Source organism: the organism of the source record quoted next, unplaced genomic scaffold (assembly GCF_019419815.1).
Source record: "Pyrus x bretschneideri cultivar Hongxiangsu unplaced genomic scaffold, Pyrus_bretschneideri_v1 Contig26, whole genome shotgun sequence".
NCBI classification, from domain to species: domain Eukaryota; kingdom Viridiplantae; phylum Streptophyta; class Magnoliopsida; order Rosales; family Rosaceae; genus Pyrus; species Pyrus x bretschneideri.
Window position 1 is genome coordinate 2,074,220 of NW_025999568.1, and position 17,869 is coordinate 2,092,088.

The following is a 17,869-nucleotide window of genomic DNA, read 5'->3' on the forward strand; positions in this document are numbered from 1 at the left end:
GAGTTCGATCCTTCACAAATGACGCCTGGAAAGCTCAAACCTAACTTGGCTTTGAGGCCATGTTAAAGTAGACTTCTAATACAATTTATGAGGAGTAGTGATGAAAATAGATGATGAAATGGTCAGAGAATATTCAGAGAGCTTCGAAGAAGAAAGGAAACAATCAAGGGTCACATAGAATGTGAATCTACAGTCCAATTCATTCCATCAAACATGCTGAGCTTATGAGCTTGGTACATGACAAAATATAACCGTTAGGGAGGAGAGAGAGAGAGTGTTGCAATTCAAAGTGTAATCTCAGCCATCCATCTTATACTTCTCTGAGATTATAACAATTGTCACTCACTAAGCCTTATGAGACCTAATAAAGCTAATTACTCTTAATCAATTTACTCAGCCTATGAGCTTGAGATTTTACACAGATTAAAACATGTAAACACTCTCAAATTAGTTCTTCGATTTACACATCAACAATTTGTTGTTCTCTTCAGAATTTATTTTGCCATTTCCAACAATAGATATTTATTTACATTGGATGTCACAGGTTAGAACCATCACTGAACTCATAAATAAGATGAAAGTTATTATCAATCAGGTATTTTACATATGATTTATAGCTGGCTTTTTAGCCAAAATGTTCCCTAAGATTTGCATACCTCCTCACTTTGGTCCTTGAGATTTGAAATCAATAGAATTTGTCCCTGATTTTGTCCACCATCAATCGTTTTGGTCCTTCCTTAAAAAATCTCTATTAAATAAGAATAGAATGACCAAAATACATTTAATTTTTGTCAAATCATTTTGGCTCATTGTTTACTAAATTGAGGGTATATTTGTCATTTTGATTCTTATTTAACATAATTTTGCATGGAATGATCAAAATGATTGATAGTGGACAATCTCAAGGACCACTTCTATTGATTTCAAATCTCAGAGACCAAGATGATGTGTTATGCAAATCTTAATGACCATTTTTGCTAAAAAGCCCTTATAGCTAGTATACCTTCAAAATATAAACAATTATCAGTTTGTACATCTTATATTAGCACTCCCATTCTTGTACGACTAAAATTTTTTCTTTTACCTTATTTTTTTAATTAACAGAGTGAAATTCATTGGTTACAAGTATTTACCAAAGCATGAGGTTTTGCAGATTATTTGATTGACACGATTTCTTGCATTACAATATTTCTATATTTCAGGGTTTACTACGAAAGAAGGTATTATTTAGACACCTATTACCTCTCACACATCCTTGTAATTTTTTATCATTAATCTTCTTCAATTCATTTTATTTGACGGCTGAAAATCGAAATAGATGTGTAAAAAGTAAAAATAGGTGTGCGGATAGCACTACCCTACCACAAATTATGAAACGGTGATTAAAGGAATTACAATGACTTGATATGTATGTTATTTTAGTAATCTAAAATTTCTCTTCGCGAATAATACAAAGATACATTTATCGCATTTGGAAATTAAACGCCCTAATAGAGAAGGCAAAGATGAATCCAAAGAGCACTGTAACCCCAACATGCACTACTGCAACAACTCCCACAAAATCATGTCTGAAACCAAAGTAACTTCTCAGAAATTGTTCGACGGTTTGACCATTATCGAGCATATCGTTCAGATCTCCGAACTGTGATGCGATCAATCCATACAAGGTCCAAGCCACCGGACACGCCCAGTAATACCATCTCCACCATATGGGAATCCTCTGTTGCGCAAGTGGAAAAATGAAAGACAAGGAAATATTAGAACGTGATATATATCGCGAAAAATTCTTCTAGTTCATAACAATAATCAACAATTACCGGCCGTGGGATGATGAATCCTGAAAAGAGGTTCCACAGTGCATAAAATGCAGAGGAAACAATCGCAGCAACATGATGGTTTGGTGTCACAGCCACAGTCATCATGCCGTAAAATGTGAAGTACAACAATGTGAAGTACATGAAGAATATGTACCAAAAGAATTTAACAAGAGTCATGTCAAATCCGATCATCACATAAGTTATGACACCATAAACAACCGCTTGTAGTAAAATATATGGGAGCTCAATCAAAACCTGTAACAAGGTAGAAATTAGAGAGAGAGAGAGAGAGAGAGAGAGAGAGAGAGAGAGAGAGAGAGAGAGAGAGACCTGAGCAAATGCATATGGCAAAGCAGAATACATCCCTGCAGCCTTTTCTCTATAGAAGACTGTTCTTTCAATAGCCACTATAGGCTGCACTGAGGTAGCATTTTGTACCCCGAGGAAGAGAACAGCAGTATACATAGAACCCATTGCATTGAACAAATCTTGTTGCCTTCTTCTGCATCAAATAATACAAAGCAAATCGGAATACAGGACAAATAGAGGGAAAAAAAAAAGAAAAAAACAAGAAAAGGCTAACGAGTTTCACCAACTCATTTCTTTGTTTCCTTGTTCTAACTTACGTTTTGGAGCCGAGGTTCCAGAACATTGACCCCAACATCAACGCTATGACAGTTGTGAAGAGCAATCTTACTGCATTATATAAAGGGTTGCGCCAATATGACCAATGTTGTTTCCATAAGCAAGCAATGGTCTGTACGAGAAATGGTTGCGAGTATCGAGTAGGGAAATAGAGGTCCTTTGAAGGAGAAGCAGGTGTGCTGAATTCTTTAATAAGTTGCTTGTTTCTCCTGAACCATATTATGCCGAGCAATGATTTCAGCTACTAATTAAAGATATATAAACATATGGGAAGGATGTCAATATTTTTCCGTGGTACACTATTATACCATGTAGCAGTGACATATCAATTAACAAACCTGTATAGCTCTGAATTTTTGTAAACTTGGGCAAAATCAATCCCCAAAGATAATTCTTGTGCTGAAGTCGTAGCTTCCAGCATCCAAGTTGCTGGATTATAACCGTCTTTTATTTTACTGACTCCTTGAATTCCCTTCGTTCAAATAAATGAGTGTTAACGTACAGTTAACCCAAGTTATTGAAATGAAGGAAGAATTCAAAACATTCATTGTTGCTTTAGGGAAATAGGACCATCTGCTTGTTCGTCCATCACATCCTACCTCAAAATACTGGATTAAATGGCAAGAGTGGCCACCCAATGGCCCGACATATATTTCTTGTCCTCCTCGCTTCAGTAGGAGTAGCTGCAACACATTATTATTCTATCATACTCGAATATATGACAGAGAAAAGAAAAACTAGACTTGCAATCAATTAACATTATTATCACCTCATCGAAAGCTTCAAATATGTCAATGCTGGGCTGGTGGATGGTGCAAACAACTGTTCTTCCAGTGTCCACTGTGTTCCTAACTGTTCTCATAACAATTGCAGCAGCTCTTGCATCTAAACCTGATGTTGGCTCATCCATGAATATTATCGAGGGATTCGCTACTAGCTCAACTGCAATGGTTAGCCGTTTGCGCTGCTCAGTTGAGAGACCATTCACGCCAGGCAGCCCAACTAGCACTTGCCTCAATGGCTTCAGTTCTACTAGTTCCATCACTTCCTCAATGAACAACTGAAATTAATTCACAATTAGAAATCAACGTTATCACAACCAGTTATATTTTTTTTTTCCATACGGAAAAGAAGAAAGAAAACTATAAGACTATATTTTTTTTGTTAAAAAGGTTAAACGGCTTGACAGAAAATGTAAGGGTTGCTTGGATTGTTCACGATCACACCCAATTTTCTTGTTTTGTAACACTAATCATAAAACCTGAAACATATTCTGGTTTTAGATTTAGATATCATCACACTAACCTTTCTGGTTTCAGCCTTAACTTCTGGTGGCAAACGTAGCCATGCTGAGTAGAGCAAAGACTCATGGACAGTCACATGAGGGGAGTGGATGTCATTTTGTTCACAATATCCAGAAATCCGAGCAAATGTTTCTTGCTTCTTTGGGTAGCCAGAAATTTTGACATCTCCTTCAATATATCCGCCAGTCTTCCTACCCGCCAATACATCCATGAGAGTGGTTTTTCCAGCACCGCTTACACCCATCAAAGCTGTTAAAACACCTGGCCTGAAAGCACCACTCACCCCCTTCAGAAGCACTAATTTGTCCTCTAGGACCCCTTGGGTCTTCATTTCCTGTTAGTTCAGACTTCGTTTGGCATAACTGTTCTCTTGAAGTAATTTGACAAAACTACACCGGAAAAAGTAACCTAACAAAATGATCTAAAACACTGCATTCGGTTTGAAGTTACCTGTGGCATGTCAACTGAGTATATAATTTCATCAAAAGTGATGGAATAAGGTTCAAATGGAAGAACCATCCCTCTTCTGTTGTTACAAATAGCTTCTTGATTCCTACTCTCTGCATGCCAATTAAGATTTTGATGTTCATCCAAGAGCAAGAAGTACACAAACACACACAAGCGTTAGAGGTATGCACATTATGTATGAGAATTAGCACCTGGCATGGTTTGTTGACTTGAGCTATTTTGGCTGCGTGGTAACTGACTTGTTCTTTCTGTTCTTCCGTCGTTTTCATTGCTTTGTGAATCTTCAGATTTAACAGCCTGAGGTTTCCCAAGTGCTGCATGGCAATTGTTTCCCACGTGAAAAGAGAATCTTAATTCGTAAAATGTTTAAATGGACGGATAAGGTAAAGATACCCACGGTTTAGGTACGTGAGAGCAACAATGTAAAAAATGTTGAATAGTAATGCAAATCCAGCCATTGCCCCAACACCTATCCAGTACCAATATTCGTGTGGAAAGACTCCGTGGGACTTCAAAGCTGCAACTCCCAGAGCTACTGTGGAGTTTGGGAGCACCTTTTATTGGAAAGTAAATGCAGATATCAGATACGTTTAAAGAAACAAACACAAAATATATGAATTATCTTGAAGAGGTACAAATGCAAGATGATTTTGAAGGAAGTACATGTCTCCAACTGTTTCCGAGTAGTTCGTTAACTGATATTGCATTCTGAGCATACATCATAGGTGAAATCCAGTAACCCCAAATCCACCATTTTTTAATATCATCTGTGACATTAAGGAATTAAAGCATCATATAAGCTGCAACAAAAAGAATAAATACTGTCTCTCCCGTATGCATAAATGTTATGTTAATAAGTTGGTCTTACCTCTCGAAAGCACGAAGCCACCCAGTGTGAAAAGTATGAGCAATGCAAATGACCCTAAGGTGTTAGCAACAACCAAGTTCCTACACACTGCTGCAAGAAAACGGAACAAAGCAGAAGCCATCTGATTGACAAGTAACAGCAGTACATATTGCCTGAAAAACCTGCAGCATGTGCAAAAACAACCAAGCATCAGGGATCGAAATGCATGCAGAAGGACAAACTAGTTCTGATTTTTAACTTGTTTACCGATCGACATTTGGATCAAATCCAATCACATAGTAGGTCATGAACACCCAAACTCCTACTTCTATTATTGCTATAGGTATCTTGAGAATCCATGTTGGAAGAGCAAATGCCCATGCAGGGAAGAATAGGAGGTCTCTTTGCTTATAAAAGACGGGAAGCTTCATAATGGTCATTGAAAGCTCTGCCATCCCATTAAACATCACCATGACCACTGAGAAGAACAAAGCACCCATATAAACTCCTCCATCATCTACTGAATCATGGGGCATCTTTGTTCGTAGGAAGATTGTCATGGTGATCAGAGCCATAACTATCAACTAGAAGCAGCAAACAGAATTTTAACTAATTAATAAGGAGTTCTTCCTAAAATACTAAATCAAGAACTAATATATATATATATATATATATATATATAATTAAAACCTACTTGAGTCAGCCTGAAGATGTAGACAAAGGAATTCCTTTTTATGAGCAAATATTCTCTTGAGAAGCAAGCTTTCAACAGTTCTCCTTTTTTAAGACCATACTCTTTGATTGTCAAAGCTGCCGGGTGGTTTCTGCTCTTGTCAAATGGAATGGACAGTTCATCTCCAAGTTTCTGTCCCAGAAGGAATGATTGAAATGCCACCGAAAATTCCTTAACTGTTATGAAACTGTATGGTTCCTCTTTCCGTACCCAATACTGCTCCTGGTCTTTCCTTGATGTCACCTATGGAAAATTTGATGAAGTATACAATTACATTGTTCTATGATAATTAGTAGGTGAGAATAACAAAAGATAATTTACAGCTAGCTACCTCTTGTAGGAAGTCAGCAATGGCCTTCCTCTTAGGACATTTGAACCCCATAGATTCAAAAAACTCAAGCACATGTTCGCGGGGACCCTGGTACACAATCTGCCCATCCGAGAGGAGGATAATATCATCAAAAAGATCGTAAGTCTCTGGTGCTGGCTGTAGCAGTGAGATGACTGCCGTTCCATTAAGAATGTGAATGCTTTGCTTGATTGAATTCACAATTTGAAATGTCGTCGAGCTGTCCAAACCAGTAGATATCTCGTCCATGAACAATGCCCTCGCAGGTCCAACAAGCATCTCACCTGTAAAAGGATTTTTTAACATGTTGAATGTATGCAGAGAAGAAGAATTCGATGATGCATTATACATTAGTTTTTGAATTTCTCTACCTGTTGTGACACGCTTTTTTTGTCCTCCAGAGATGCCTCTTAACATTTCATCCCCTACTATGGTATCAGCACAGACTTCCAGTCCCAGAATCTTTTAAAAGAAAAGCAATTAGATATAACTGATTTAAGAAAATTGTTTAGAGATTTTTGAAGGGACACTTATGATCAAAGGTAAACTTCTCGGCGTTATTTACTTTTAGAATGTAATCTGTCACGACGTTCACCTCCTGCCCTTCTGTTGATATTGCCTACAACATTGGAAGCCAATAATTGGAACCACTTGAAGCAAGCAAATACTCTTAATTCGAAAAAAGTATGATATCTGCCAGCCATGCTATAGACACTGCGCGTGTGCATGCAGATGCGTGTGTGCGTGTTTGTGTGTTCAACAATGTACCGTAGCTTTATTTCTCACCTTCATGAAGACATCAATGACTGGATCAGGCTTGATATTAGCTTCTTTCTCTCTTCTGGACAATTCTGAGAGCATATCTACAGTTGGCCAAATAATTGAAAATGATACACAAACCCGTCTGAATGTACCGTAAAAAACAGTATGGAAGGAAAAGAAAGTAGTTCCACGAAATGAACTAACCATAACGTGTTCCGACCCCTTGGCATCTTGCAGAAAAGGCCAAGGTTTCCCTTACAGTCATTTCTCCGATATGAAGGTCATGTTGACCGATGTAGGCAGCAGTTCTTTGGGGTACAAATTCATTCATTCCATGCCCATTATAACTCACCCTTCCAGAAAGCTGAAGCGAAAAAATTTCTTTTCAAATTAGATATGTGAATAAATTTCTGGACACCAATTAGAGAAAAATTAGAGCTTAAAGTGAGATTCCTTTTCACCTTTAGGTCCGGATCCAGCTTTCCTGCCAAAGCCAACAAGAGCGTGGTCTTACCAGAACTTGGAGGACCCAATAGCAATGTCATCCTACAAAATGCATCCAAAACAAATGAAATCTGGGAGCCAAAAATATCCTTTTCTTCTCCTTTTAGTGGTAAGCAAGTAAAACAAGTGCAAAGTAAGGCCCTTTGCTTACCTGCTAGGCTTTATGATTCCGCTAACATTGTGGAGGATCGACAGATGAGTCTTTCTACTTGAAAGAATACGGAGACCATTCAGGATGCCCTTCAAGATCAATGGACAAAGTAATTAAACTGTGAGAATAATGTCGCAGAAAAGTCGATCAACAAAAAGTACCAACTTCTGCATCTATGTTACCTCGATAATGTTAACACAGAAGTTAAAGAGTGTAGGCAAAGCTCGGCCGCCTACATAAGTTTCCGCTTCTATGTTTAACTGCTCAAATCGAACTTCAATTGTTGGAAGAACAATTCCAACCCTGAAAAGTATTCACCAAACAGAAACAGCCCATAAAAAAAGTTCAGCTAAAACATTTAAGTACACATTTCCCTTGTTTGATTATTAAGAAACTTGCTAAATGCTAACAAATCAACATTCAATACAAAAACTAAAACAATAATGTATGTAGAAAAATTATATCCGTGTTAAGGACGGTAGGTAACAATTTTACAACTATCTTTCTTCAACATCCACATGGTCAGACGGGAAGTGGCAGACTGCATGGAAACTGCTATCAGAGCCAAAACACCAATAAAAAGACTAGAGGCATAAACCTCCCGTATAAATCAAAACTATTATGTCAAGTGACAATCGGTTCTCGCCTCTCACACGGCCTTATTCACCACCACTAAAGAATCCATCAACTGAATTTCATTGTAAGTTAGGCCTTCAGAATCCTGCACTAAACTGAAATCTGAATACCTTTTCTCGTGTTGAGTTATCAATGTTCTTGAACCTATATAGAATTATTCTCTTCATATCTTAACTGTATATAAAAGAATAATAGTAAAAAATGGGATAAGGAGGATCTTATTACCTATCGATTCGATTCTTGAGCTTCAGCAAGAACCTCTCGTTGTCCGCATCGTTGCCTTTCAGGAACCTCTCAATCAATTCCTTTCTTTCTTGGAAGCCAAGATTTGGTATATCAATTTCACTAGCTTCACCACCCGGCATAGTGAGTATACCTTTCCTCAAACGGTTGTAAGTGGGAAGCTTCTCAAGTGCTGCCCATTTAAGAGCAACTTCATCATCTTCTCCACGCGAAGAACTCGAAAAAACTTCCATACCATTGTTCCTCCATCTCAAAGAACTGCCTAATTGGCGACCATTTCCGGCTCTATGTATATCACCGCTCTCCATTTCCAATTAGACAATGCAAATTCTTGCTGCAATCGCAAAAGCAACTAAAAACCGCCAAATGAAACACACGCGCACACACGAAGTAAAACTAATTTCTTTCAAAAACTATTGCACCAATGGAGGCAAAATTTTGAATTCTGGTAACACAAAAATTGGTCATTGGAAAACTTAATACAAATACAAAACTCTAGAAATAATGCAGAAGGGAAAACTATCAAATCCAAATTCCCAGGATTAATTTGGTATTAGCTTCTAGAAGTTAAATCCTTAGCAAACATGCATTTTGTTCTGCAAATGTTTGATCAAATATTGAACTTTTAAATGCAAGGCTGTGAGAGCTTCAAAAATAAAGGGCTCTTGGTAGTGCACTGGTGAAATACGGAAGAGAAAGACTATCACACAGACACACACATGCATCTATATAATAACATGTTAGGTTAGATAGAGAAAGGGGGGTGGGGGGGTGGGGGGGTGGGGGGGGTGGGGGTTGGGGTGGGGGAGGGAAAAGTACCAGTTGTGCTAGGTTAGAAAGAGGAAGGGGCGGGGGTGTGTGTGAGCAGAATGTACCATGCTAGGCAGGTGTACCGTTTACGGCAGTGGAAGACTTAAATCTCAAAGATAAATTTTTCTCTTTCTTTCATGTATTTAAAATTGGAGCGGTAAGAACAAAAAATTACCAATGCCAGTCATTATACAATGTTAGACCCTTGCCAAAGGATATATAATACTTCAATCCCTCTATGATAATGCACATATCTCACTCATTGTGAATAACGAATATGTATTGTATAAAATTTTAGTGAAAATATGACTTTAGCCCTTCAAACTCAATTTTCTTCATATAAAACCCTACATAACTTTTTTACTCAAAGAAAACCCAATGATTAGGATCCACATAAGCAAATTCATTAACTTCATATTAATTCACACATTTTACATTTTTCACATGCCTAAAATACCCCTATTACATACTTGATGTAGACAATTAATTGTAAGGAAATAGTAAATGATTTTGCAACAAGAAAAAAAAAGACATTAATGTTAAAAATTTATTGCATATTAATTTTTTAGAAAGGTTTTGAATTTTCATAAAACTATTCGATTTAGTTTTTTCACCCTACTCTTGAATACTTTTGAATTTATCCCTTTTTATTAATATATTAGAACATTGTATTTCATTATCTACATGCACATTAATTTACCTACAACAATTATACCATGGATGTAATATAATATCTCTTTTTTACAATGATGCAAAATAATATACCAACAACAAAACGTGCCTAACATATGTACTAATTACATGGAAAATAATTTACCTATATTAAGAAGGAATGTAGTTCGATGCATAGTATTAAAAATACTATGTTACACCCATGTTTATAAAACAATAAAACGTGCCTAACATATCTAACAATACATGGAAAATAATTTACCTACAAGTTAGAGAAATGTTATTTGGTTGGGTGCAGCATAAATTTTTTAATAATTGGAAAAATTAAATATAACTAGGTGTCGTGTAATTTTTTTTATATAATTAGAACAAATTAATTTACCTACCTACTCTTTGAAATGTTCATTTCCAATGATGCAAAATGTTCATTACCTAACTACAAATTAATTTCCAATAATTTACCTACACCAATTATACCATGGGTGTAGGTACCAACAACTAAACTTGCCTAACATAAGTACTTGTACATGGAAAATAATTTACCTATAACAAAAGAAATGCAGTTTGATTTATAAAATCAACAATATTATGTTCCACTCATGTTTATACAACAACAAAACGTGTCTAACATATATAACAATACATATAAAATAATTTACCTACAAGTTAGAGGAATGTTATTTGATTCAAAATATATAATATAGGTGTAGTATTTTTTTTTTTTTAAATAATTGGAACAAACTAATTTACCTACCAATTAATATGGATAAAATTGCTACAAAATATATCATGAAAAAAAAAAACTACTTTTCTAGTTTAACATAGATACGGTTAATGCAAACACTTTTTTCATTTTATTTCACTTTTTCTACTACTTTTAATTTGGCATAAATTTAGGAATTTGAAAAAGGGACCATAAAGTATGAGTGGCATGAGTGTAAATAAATTGCATTAATAGGTCAATAGTGTTCCTATATGTTTGCAAATTTTAAATTAGGGCTTAAATTGGATCTTTAAAGATAGATGGGTTTTTATCTAGAAATAATGAATTGTAAGGGCCAAAATCTAAAGCACCCAAAATTTTATAATTGAAACCGTGAAAATAGTTCCCTTGAAATACAAGAAGAGATCGATAAGGATACTCAAGACTTCTAGAAACTAAATCTACAGAATTTGGCTCCTAGAGTTTTAATGTCATTAAAATAAATGGAGGATGTTGAGAATGAATTCAAGTGACTATTTTTTGTAGCCACTTAGTACTACAGTTTAATGGTATTTTTTGTAGCCTCTTACTCACTTATAAGTAAGAGGTCTTATGTTTGATTCTCGTCAATGACAAAGTTGAACCAAATTATTATCGTTTGTTTAAAAACCATGTACAACTTGGTTTGTACCTCTTGATTAAGAGACAGAACTTCATATGAAATACGTGTTTTCAATTTGAGTTGATAGTCAAACTACTAGAACATATTTCTGAAGTGTTTTATGAATTATATACGGAGTATTAATGTTTAAAACCAACCAAAAGGACACGACTCCACATTCGAAAAGGAGTGAGAGTTTGATATCTACCGACCAGACCGACCATTCGCATTCCATTTCAATTTTCCTTACTGAGTTAGGATTATAATAGATTCATCACAACATCACATCATATTGAGTATTGAAAATTGAAAATTATAGAAAGACGTCATTTTCCATCGTAAACTTTTGGTTTAAGGGTTTTTGTCTTGAGACAAAACATGAACGTGCATTAAATGTTAATTGAACCGCCGCTATATTTTTCTCAAAAGTCCTGCGGCCGACCTGCTGGATTCTTAAAGGCATGCACGACGAGGTCACAACAAGCTTACACCACATATTCTAATTTCTATGCCATAATCTTGGCCGGTTTGGCAACGCTCACATTATGCACATGTTCTTGAAATATTGGATGGAAGTTAGCAGTTGCATCCCTTTCTTTTTCCTACAAACAACGCTGACATCAATTTTTTGTGTGGAGTTAGTTATTAGCACGGTAAAATAGTCAACATTGCACTAATGGTTATTGGAAAAACCAAAAGAACGAATGCAAGATGATTATTTTAGGGGATTTTCTATGGTGATCTAGAGTATGAGATGTTCCCAACTTTTCAACTGTTCGATCTTTGTTCAAAATTACAAAAATCAAGATTTAATGGTTTAAAGCATCATAGAATGTTTGTGGTTTTAGAAGAGACCTTCAACATCTTTCATGCTCTTCATCATCTTGCACCCAATAGGAAAATTTCTTGAATCCGCCATTGCATCCGTGACACTACAAAGTGGCATAGAGGTCATTTTTTACCCAAAAAGTTTTCCAATCGTCAACAACCATGTTGTATGGTTTACAACCTATAATTTAAATTGATGGTCTCTCTAACATTACTCAATTAATTAATCTATGCTGCTTTGATCACACACAAAAGTTTATCTAGACTATTAATGAAAACCCCTTGTAGTTGATCCGGTGTGCCTGAAAAGGACACCTTACCTAAACAACTAAACAAGAAGACTAGCTTTTAGGTTTGACTTCCAATTCAATAACCGAACCACCTCAAGGGGAAGTGCAAAAAAGGAAAGTTATCTAGGTTTTATTCAAGTTTAGTATATGACTATAAACCTTAAAAGCTTAGAGTATCTCCATGAGATATGTAAAACAACCAAAACTCTATTTTAAAGAGATAAATTCGAAAAATTCATCTCCAAGAGATGCTATAAAAGAGTTTCAATTATAATAAAATGAAGAGTCACTCTTTAAATTTAGAGGCAACTATTCACTTGCTAAATATTAAAAATAATAAAACTAGAGGGTGTATTCTTGACCAAGGAAAAAAGGAAGAGATAGAAAGTTGTTCTAGAAAATGAGTGGATTGAGTTTGAATGTTAATAATAAAAGAATAATACTTGGTTACTTAAAGAATGAATGAGAGTTTCCCCTGAAAGCTTTTTGTTGCCGAACCTTGTATTTATGATCAGAACTGTTCATATTATAAATCACTCTATAAAGCATTACGAACCATCTATGTATTTGTTGCAATAGATTGACTAAACGACCACAGTTTTAATTCATTTTTTTTGCATGAATGATTTTTATAGAATTATTCATAATACGAACAATTTTGATTATAAGTACAAAGCTTTCTAAATCAAACACGAAGAATTTTGAGCAAGAATTCCTACTTATCCTTGAGTAGCCAAGCATTTTTCATAATAAAATATTCAAAATTTGTTAAAATAGAGAGTATTCTTGGAGATAAAAAGTTAAACTGAGTAGCTAAAATATTTTTTTACACTATTCACGTGCTATTTAAATAAAATTTTTGAGTTTCTCTCAGAAATGCTATGACCAATTTGAAATTGGCCTAATAGTTTGTTAAGTTTTATGAAGTTGATTTACAAAAACATTTTTAGCCGCAAGCAGTGGATTGGTTTAGTAGTTAAGAGTTTTTCTCTTGAACTCACTGCAACTTGAATTCAAATATTCCCCCTCCTCTCACTCTACCATAAAATAGCAATATCAATTATATTAAAAATAACAACATTTTACCCAAACAATTATTGCATCTAGAATGCTATTATTGATGCGAGTGGTGGATTTTTCGAATATAACTTACGCTTCAACCTAAGCCGTCTTAACTCAAATCTACGCCACGTAATTCCTAACATGACACGATACGAAATTAACAGGTGTTTGGGCCGACACGATAATGAATCGGGTCGTTATCGGGTAGCCCGATAAGCACCTGTTAAGATAACGGGTTGGTTCGGGTATACACATAGGTAACACGATACATGATAAGCAAAAAATTAATTTTATAATTTTACATCACTAAAAAAATACTATAAAATTATAAATATTAATTTAACAATTTTATACCCCTAAAAACTATCATAATTATATATATATATATATATATATATATTAAATTAAACATTAAAAATTGGTGACCATTGGAACAGCTAATATATACATACCATTCAATTTCTTAAGTGTTATACGTACAAAATAAATGAATTTAAATCTAGTTAATAAATATATATATATATATACATGTATAAACACACCATTGAACTTGATGGGATACGAATTCTACAAAACTAATTTCAACGATCCAACCGTCAAACTTGTTTGTATATGCTTCAATATCGCATACACCAAAAATCGCAAAAAACAAACATTCAGAGATCAAGTAATGAGACAAAAAAAATTTACGGTTATCAACGAAAAATCACGATTTAACGGTTATTTTAACTCCGATTTTGATGAATTTTTACAGCTACACTCCTTGACCCTGTATGAATACAATGAATGAGTTCGATCTTCAATTTAAAATATTTACACTAGTAGATACCCTAAAATCTTATGTTATACTTAATGAAAGTATGAATAAACATTTAAGCGTTAGGGAATCTATTGTTTTGATGGGATACGCATTCTACGAAACTATTTTCAACGATCCAACTGTCAAACATGTTGGTATATACTTCAAGATCGCATATGCCAAAAATTGCAAAAAAACAAACATTCAAATATCAAGTAACGGGACCAAACGTTTCGACAATTATCAACGAAAAATCATGATTTAATGGTTATTTTAACTCCGATTTTCATGATTTTTTTACAGCTACACTCCTTGACCCTATATGAATACAATGAATGAATTCGATCTTTAATTTAAAATATTTACACTAGTGGATACTACAAAATCTTATGTTATACTTAATGAAAGTTCGAATAAACTCTTAAGTGTTAGTGAATCTATCGTTTTGATGGGATACGCATTCTATGAAACTAATTTCAACAATCCAACCGTCAAACTTGTTTGTATATGCTTCAAGATCACATACGCCAAATATCGCAAAAAACAAACATTCAAAAATCAAGTAGCGGGACAAAACTTTTCGACGGTTATCAAGGAAAAATCACGATTTAACGGTTATTTTAACTCCAATTTTGATGATTTTTTATAGCTACACTCTTTGACCCTGTATGAATACAATGAATGAATTCGATGTTCAATTTAAAATATTTACATTAGTGGATACCACAAAATCTTATGTTATACTTAATGAAAATATGAATAAACTTTTAAGTGTTAGTGAATCTATTGTTTTGATGGGATACACATTCTACGAAACTAATTTCAACGATCCAACCGTCAAATTTGTTTGTATATGCTTCAAGATCGCATACACAAAAAATCGTAAAAACCAAACATTCAGAGATCAAGTAACGAGACAAAACTTTTTGACGGTTATCAATGAAAAATCACAATTTAACGGTTATTTTAACTCCGATTTTGATGAATTTTTACAGCTACACTCCTTGACCCTATATGAATACAATGAATGAATTCGATCTTCAATTTAAAATATTTACATTAGTGGATACCACAAAATCTTATGTTATACTTAATGAAAGTATGAATAAACTTTTAAGTGTTAGTGAATCTATTGTTTTGATGGGATACACATTCTACGAAACTAGTTTCAACGATCCAACCGTCAAACATGTTAGTATATACTTCAAGATCACATACGCCAAAAAATACAAAAAACAAACATTCAGATATCAAGTAACGGGACCAAACATTTTGAAGGTTATCAACGAAAAATCTTGATTTAACAGTTATTTTAACTTCGATTTTCATGATTTTTTTTTATAGCTACACTCCTTGACCCTATATGAACACAATGAATAAATTCGATCTTCAATTTAAAATATTTACACTAGTGGATACCACAAAATCTTATGTTATATTTAATGAAAGTATGAATAAACTCTTAAGTGTTAGTGAATCTATTGTTTTGATGGGATACGCATTCTATGAAACTCATTTCAACGATCCAACCGTCAAACTTGTTTGTATATACTTCAAGATCGCATACACCAAAAATCGCAAAAAACAAACATTCAAAGATTAAGTAACGGGACAAAACTTTTCGATGGTTATCAACGAAAAATTACGATTTAACGGCTATTTTAACTCCAATTTTGATGATTTTTTACAACTACACTCCTTGACCCTATATGAATACAATGGATGAACTCGATCTTCAATTTAAAATATTTACACTAGTGGATACTACAAAATCTTATGTTATACTTAATGAAAGTATGAATAAACACTTAAGTATTAGTGAATTTATCGTTTTGATGGGATACGCATTCTACAAAACTAATTTCAACGATCCAACCGTCAAACTTTTTTGTATATGCTTCAAGATCGCATTCTCCAAAAATCGCAAAAAAAAAACATTAATAAATCAAGTAACGAGACAAAACTTTTTGACGGTTAGCAACGAAAAATCACGATTTAACGGTTATTTTAACTCCAATTTTGATGATTTTTTCCAGCTACCCTCCTTGACCCTATATGAATACAATGATTGAATTCAATCTTCAATTTAAAATATTTACACTAGTGGATTATGAAAGTATAAATAAACTCTAAGTTTAGTGAACATATCGTTTTGAGGGGATACACTTTCTAAGAAACTAATTCCAACGATCCAACCGTCAAACTTGTTTGTATGTGCTTCAAGATCGCATACACCAAAAATCGAAAAAAACAAACATTCAAAGATCAAGTAATGGGACAAAACTTTTCGACGGTTATCAACAAAAAATCACGATTAAACGGTTATTTTAAGTCCGATTTTGATGATTTTTTACAGCTACATTCCTTGCTCCGATATGAATACAATGAATTAACTCGATCTTCAATTTAAAATATTTACACTAGTGGATGCCCCAAAATCTTATGTTATACTTAATGAAAGTATGAATAAACTCTTCGGTGTTAGTGAATCTATTGTTTTGATGAGATACGCATTCTACGAAACTATTTTTCAACGATCCAACCGTCAAACATGTTTGTATATACTTCAAGATCGCTTACGCCAAAAATTGCAAAAAACCAACATTTAGAGATCAAGTAACGAGGCAAAACTTTTCGACAGTTATAAACGAAAAATCATGATTTAATGGTTATTTTAACTTCGATTTTGATTATTTTTTTACAGCTACACTCCTTGACCCTATATGAATGCAATGAATGAATTCGACCTTCAATTTAAAATATTTTGCATTAGTGGATATCACAAAATCTTATGTTATACTTGATGAAAGTATGAATAAACTCTTAAGTGTTAGTGAATCTATTGTTTTGATGGGATACGCATTCTACGAAACTAGTTTCAACGATCCAACTGTCAAACATGTTTGTATATACTTCAAGATCGCATACGCAAAAAAATTGCAAAAAATAAACATTTAGAGATCAAGTAACGGGACAAAACTTTTCGACGGTTATAAACGAAAAATCAGGATTTAACGGTTATTTTAACTCCGATTTTGATGATTTTTTTTATAGCCGCACTCCTTGACCCTATATGAATACAACGAATGAATTCAATCTTCAATTTAAAATATTTACACTAGTAGATACCACAAAATCTTACGTTATACTTAATGATAGTATGAATAAATTCTTAAGTATTAGTGAATCTATTGTTTTAATGGGATACTCATTATACGAAACTACTTTCAACGGTCCAACTGTCAAACATTTTTGTATATGCTTCAAGATCGCATACTCCAAAAATTGCAAAAACAAACTTTCAGAGATCAAGTAAAGAGACAAAACTTTTTAATGGTTATCAACAAAAAATCATGATTTAACGGTTATTTTATCTCTGATTTTGATGATTTTTTTACAACTACACTCCTTGACCTTATATGAATACAATGAATGAATTCGATCTTTAATGTAAAATATTTACACTAGTGGACACCACAAAATCTTATGTTATACTTAATGAAAGTATAAATAAACTCTAAGTGTTAGTGAATCTATCGTTTTGATGAGATATGCATTCTACGAAAGTAATTTCAACGATCCAAC

General features: G+C 34.0%; 1 protein-coding gene across 1 annotated transcript; it reads right to left on the bottom strand.

Moving 5' to 3' along the window:
* Positions 1-1,330: 1,330 nt before the first annotated feature.
* LOC103935388 (pleiotropic drug resistance protein 1) lies at positions 1,331-9,164 on the bottom strand. The gene is made up of 24 exons (XM_009345151.3): positions 8,442-9,164; positions 7,763-7,883; positions 7,581-7,669; positions 7,387-7,471; positions 7,130-7,289; positions 6,950-7,026; positions 6,729-6,782; positions 6,535-6,625; positions 6,146-6,447; positions 5,776-6,057; positions 5,349-5,665; positions 5,103-5,263; positions 4,898-5,001; positions 4,632-4,788; positions 4,426-4,548; positions 4,217-4,326; positions 3,768-4,100; positions 3,232-3,522; positions 3,062-3,145; positions 2,801-2,934; positions 2,444-2,671; positions 2,148-2,319; positions 1,818-2,072; positions 1,331-1,720 (listed from the first exon to the last, which is right to left on the bottom strand). The coding sequence occupies exons 1-24, from the start codon at positions 8,765-8,767 to the stop codon at positions 1,463-1,465; spliced, it is 4,314 nt and encodes a 1,437-aa protein (XP_009343426.2). The 5' UTR covers positions 8,768-9,164; the 3' UTR covers positions 1,331-1,462.
* Positions 9,165-17,869: the final 8,705 nt, after the last annotated feature.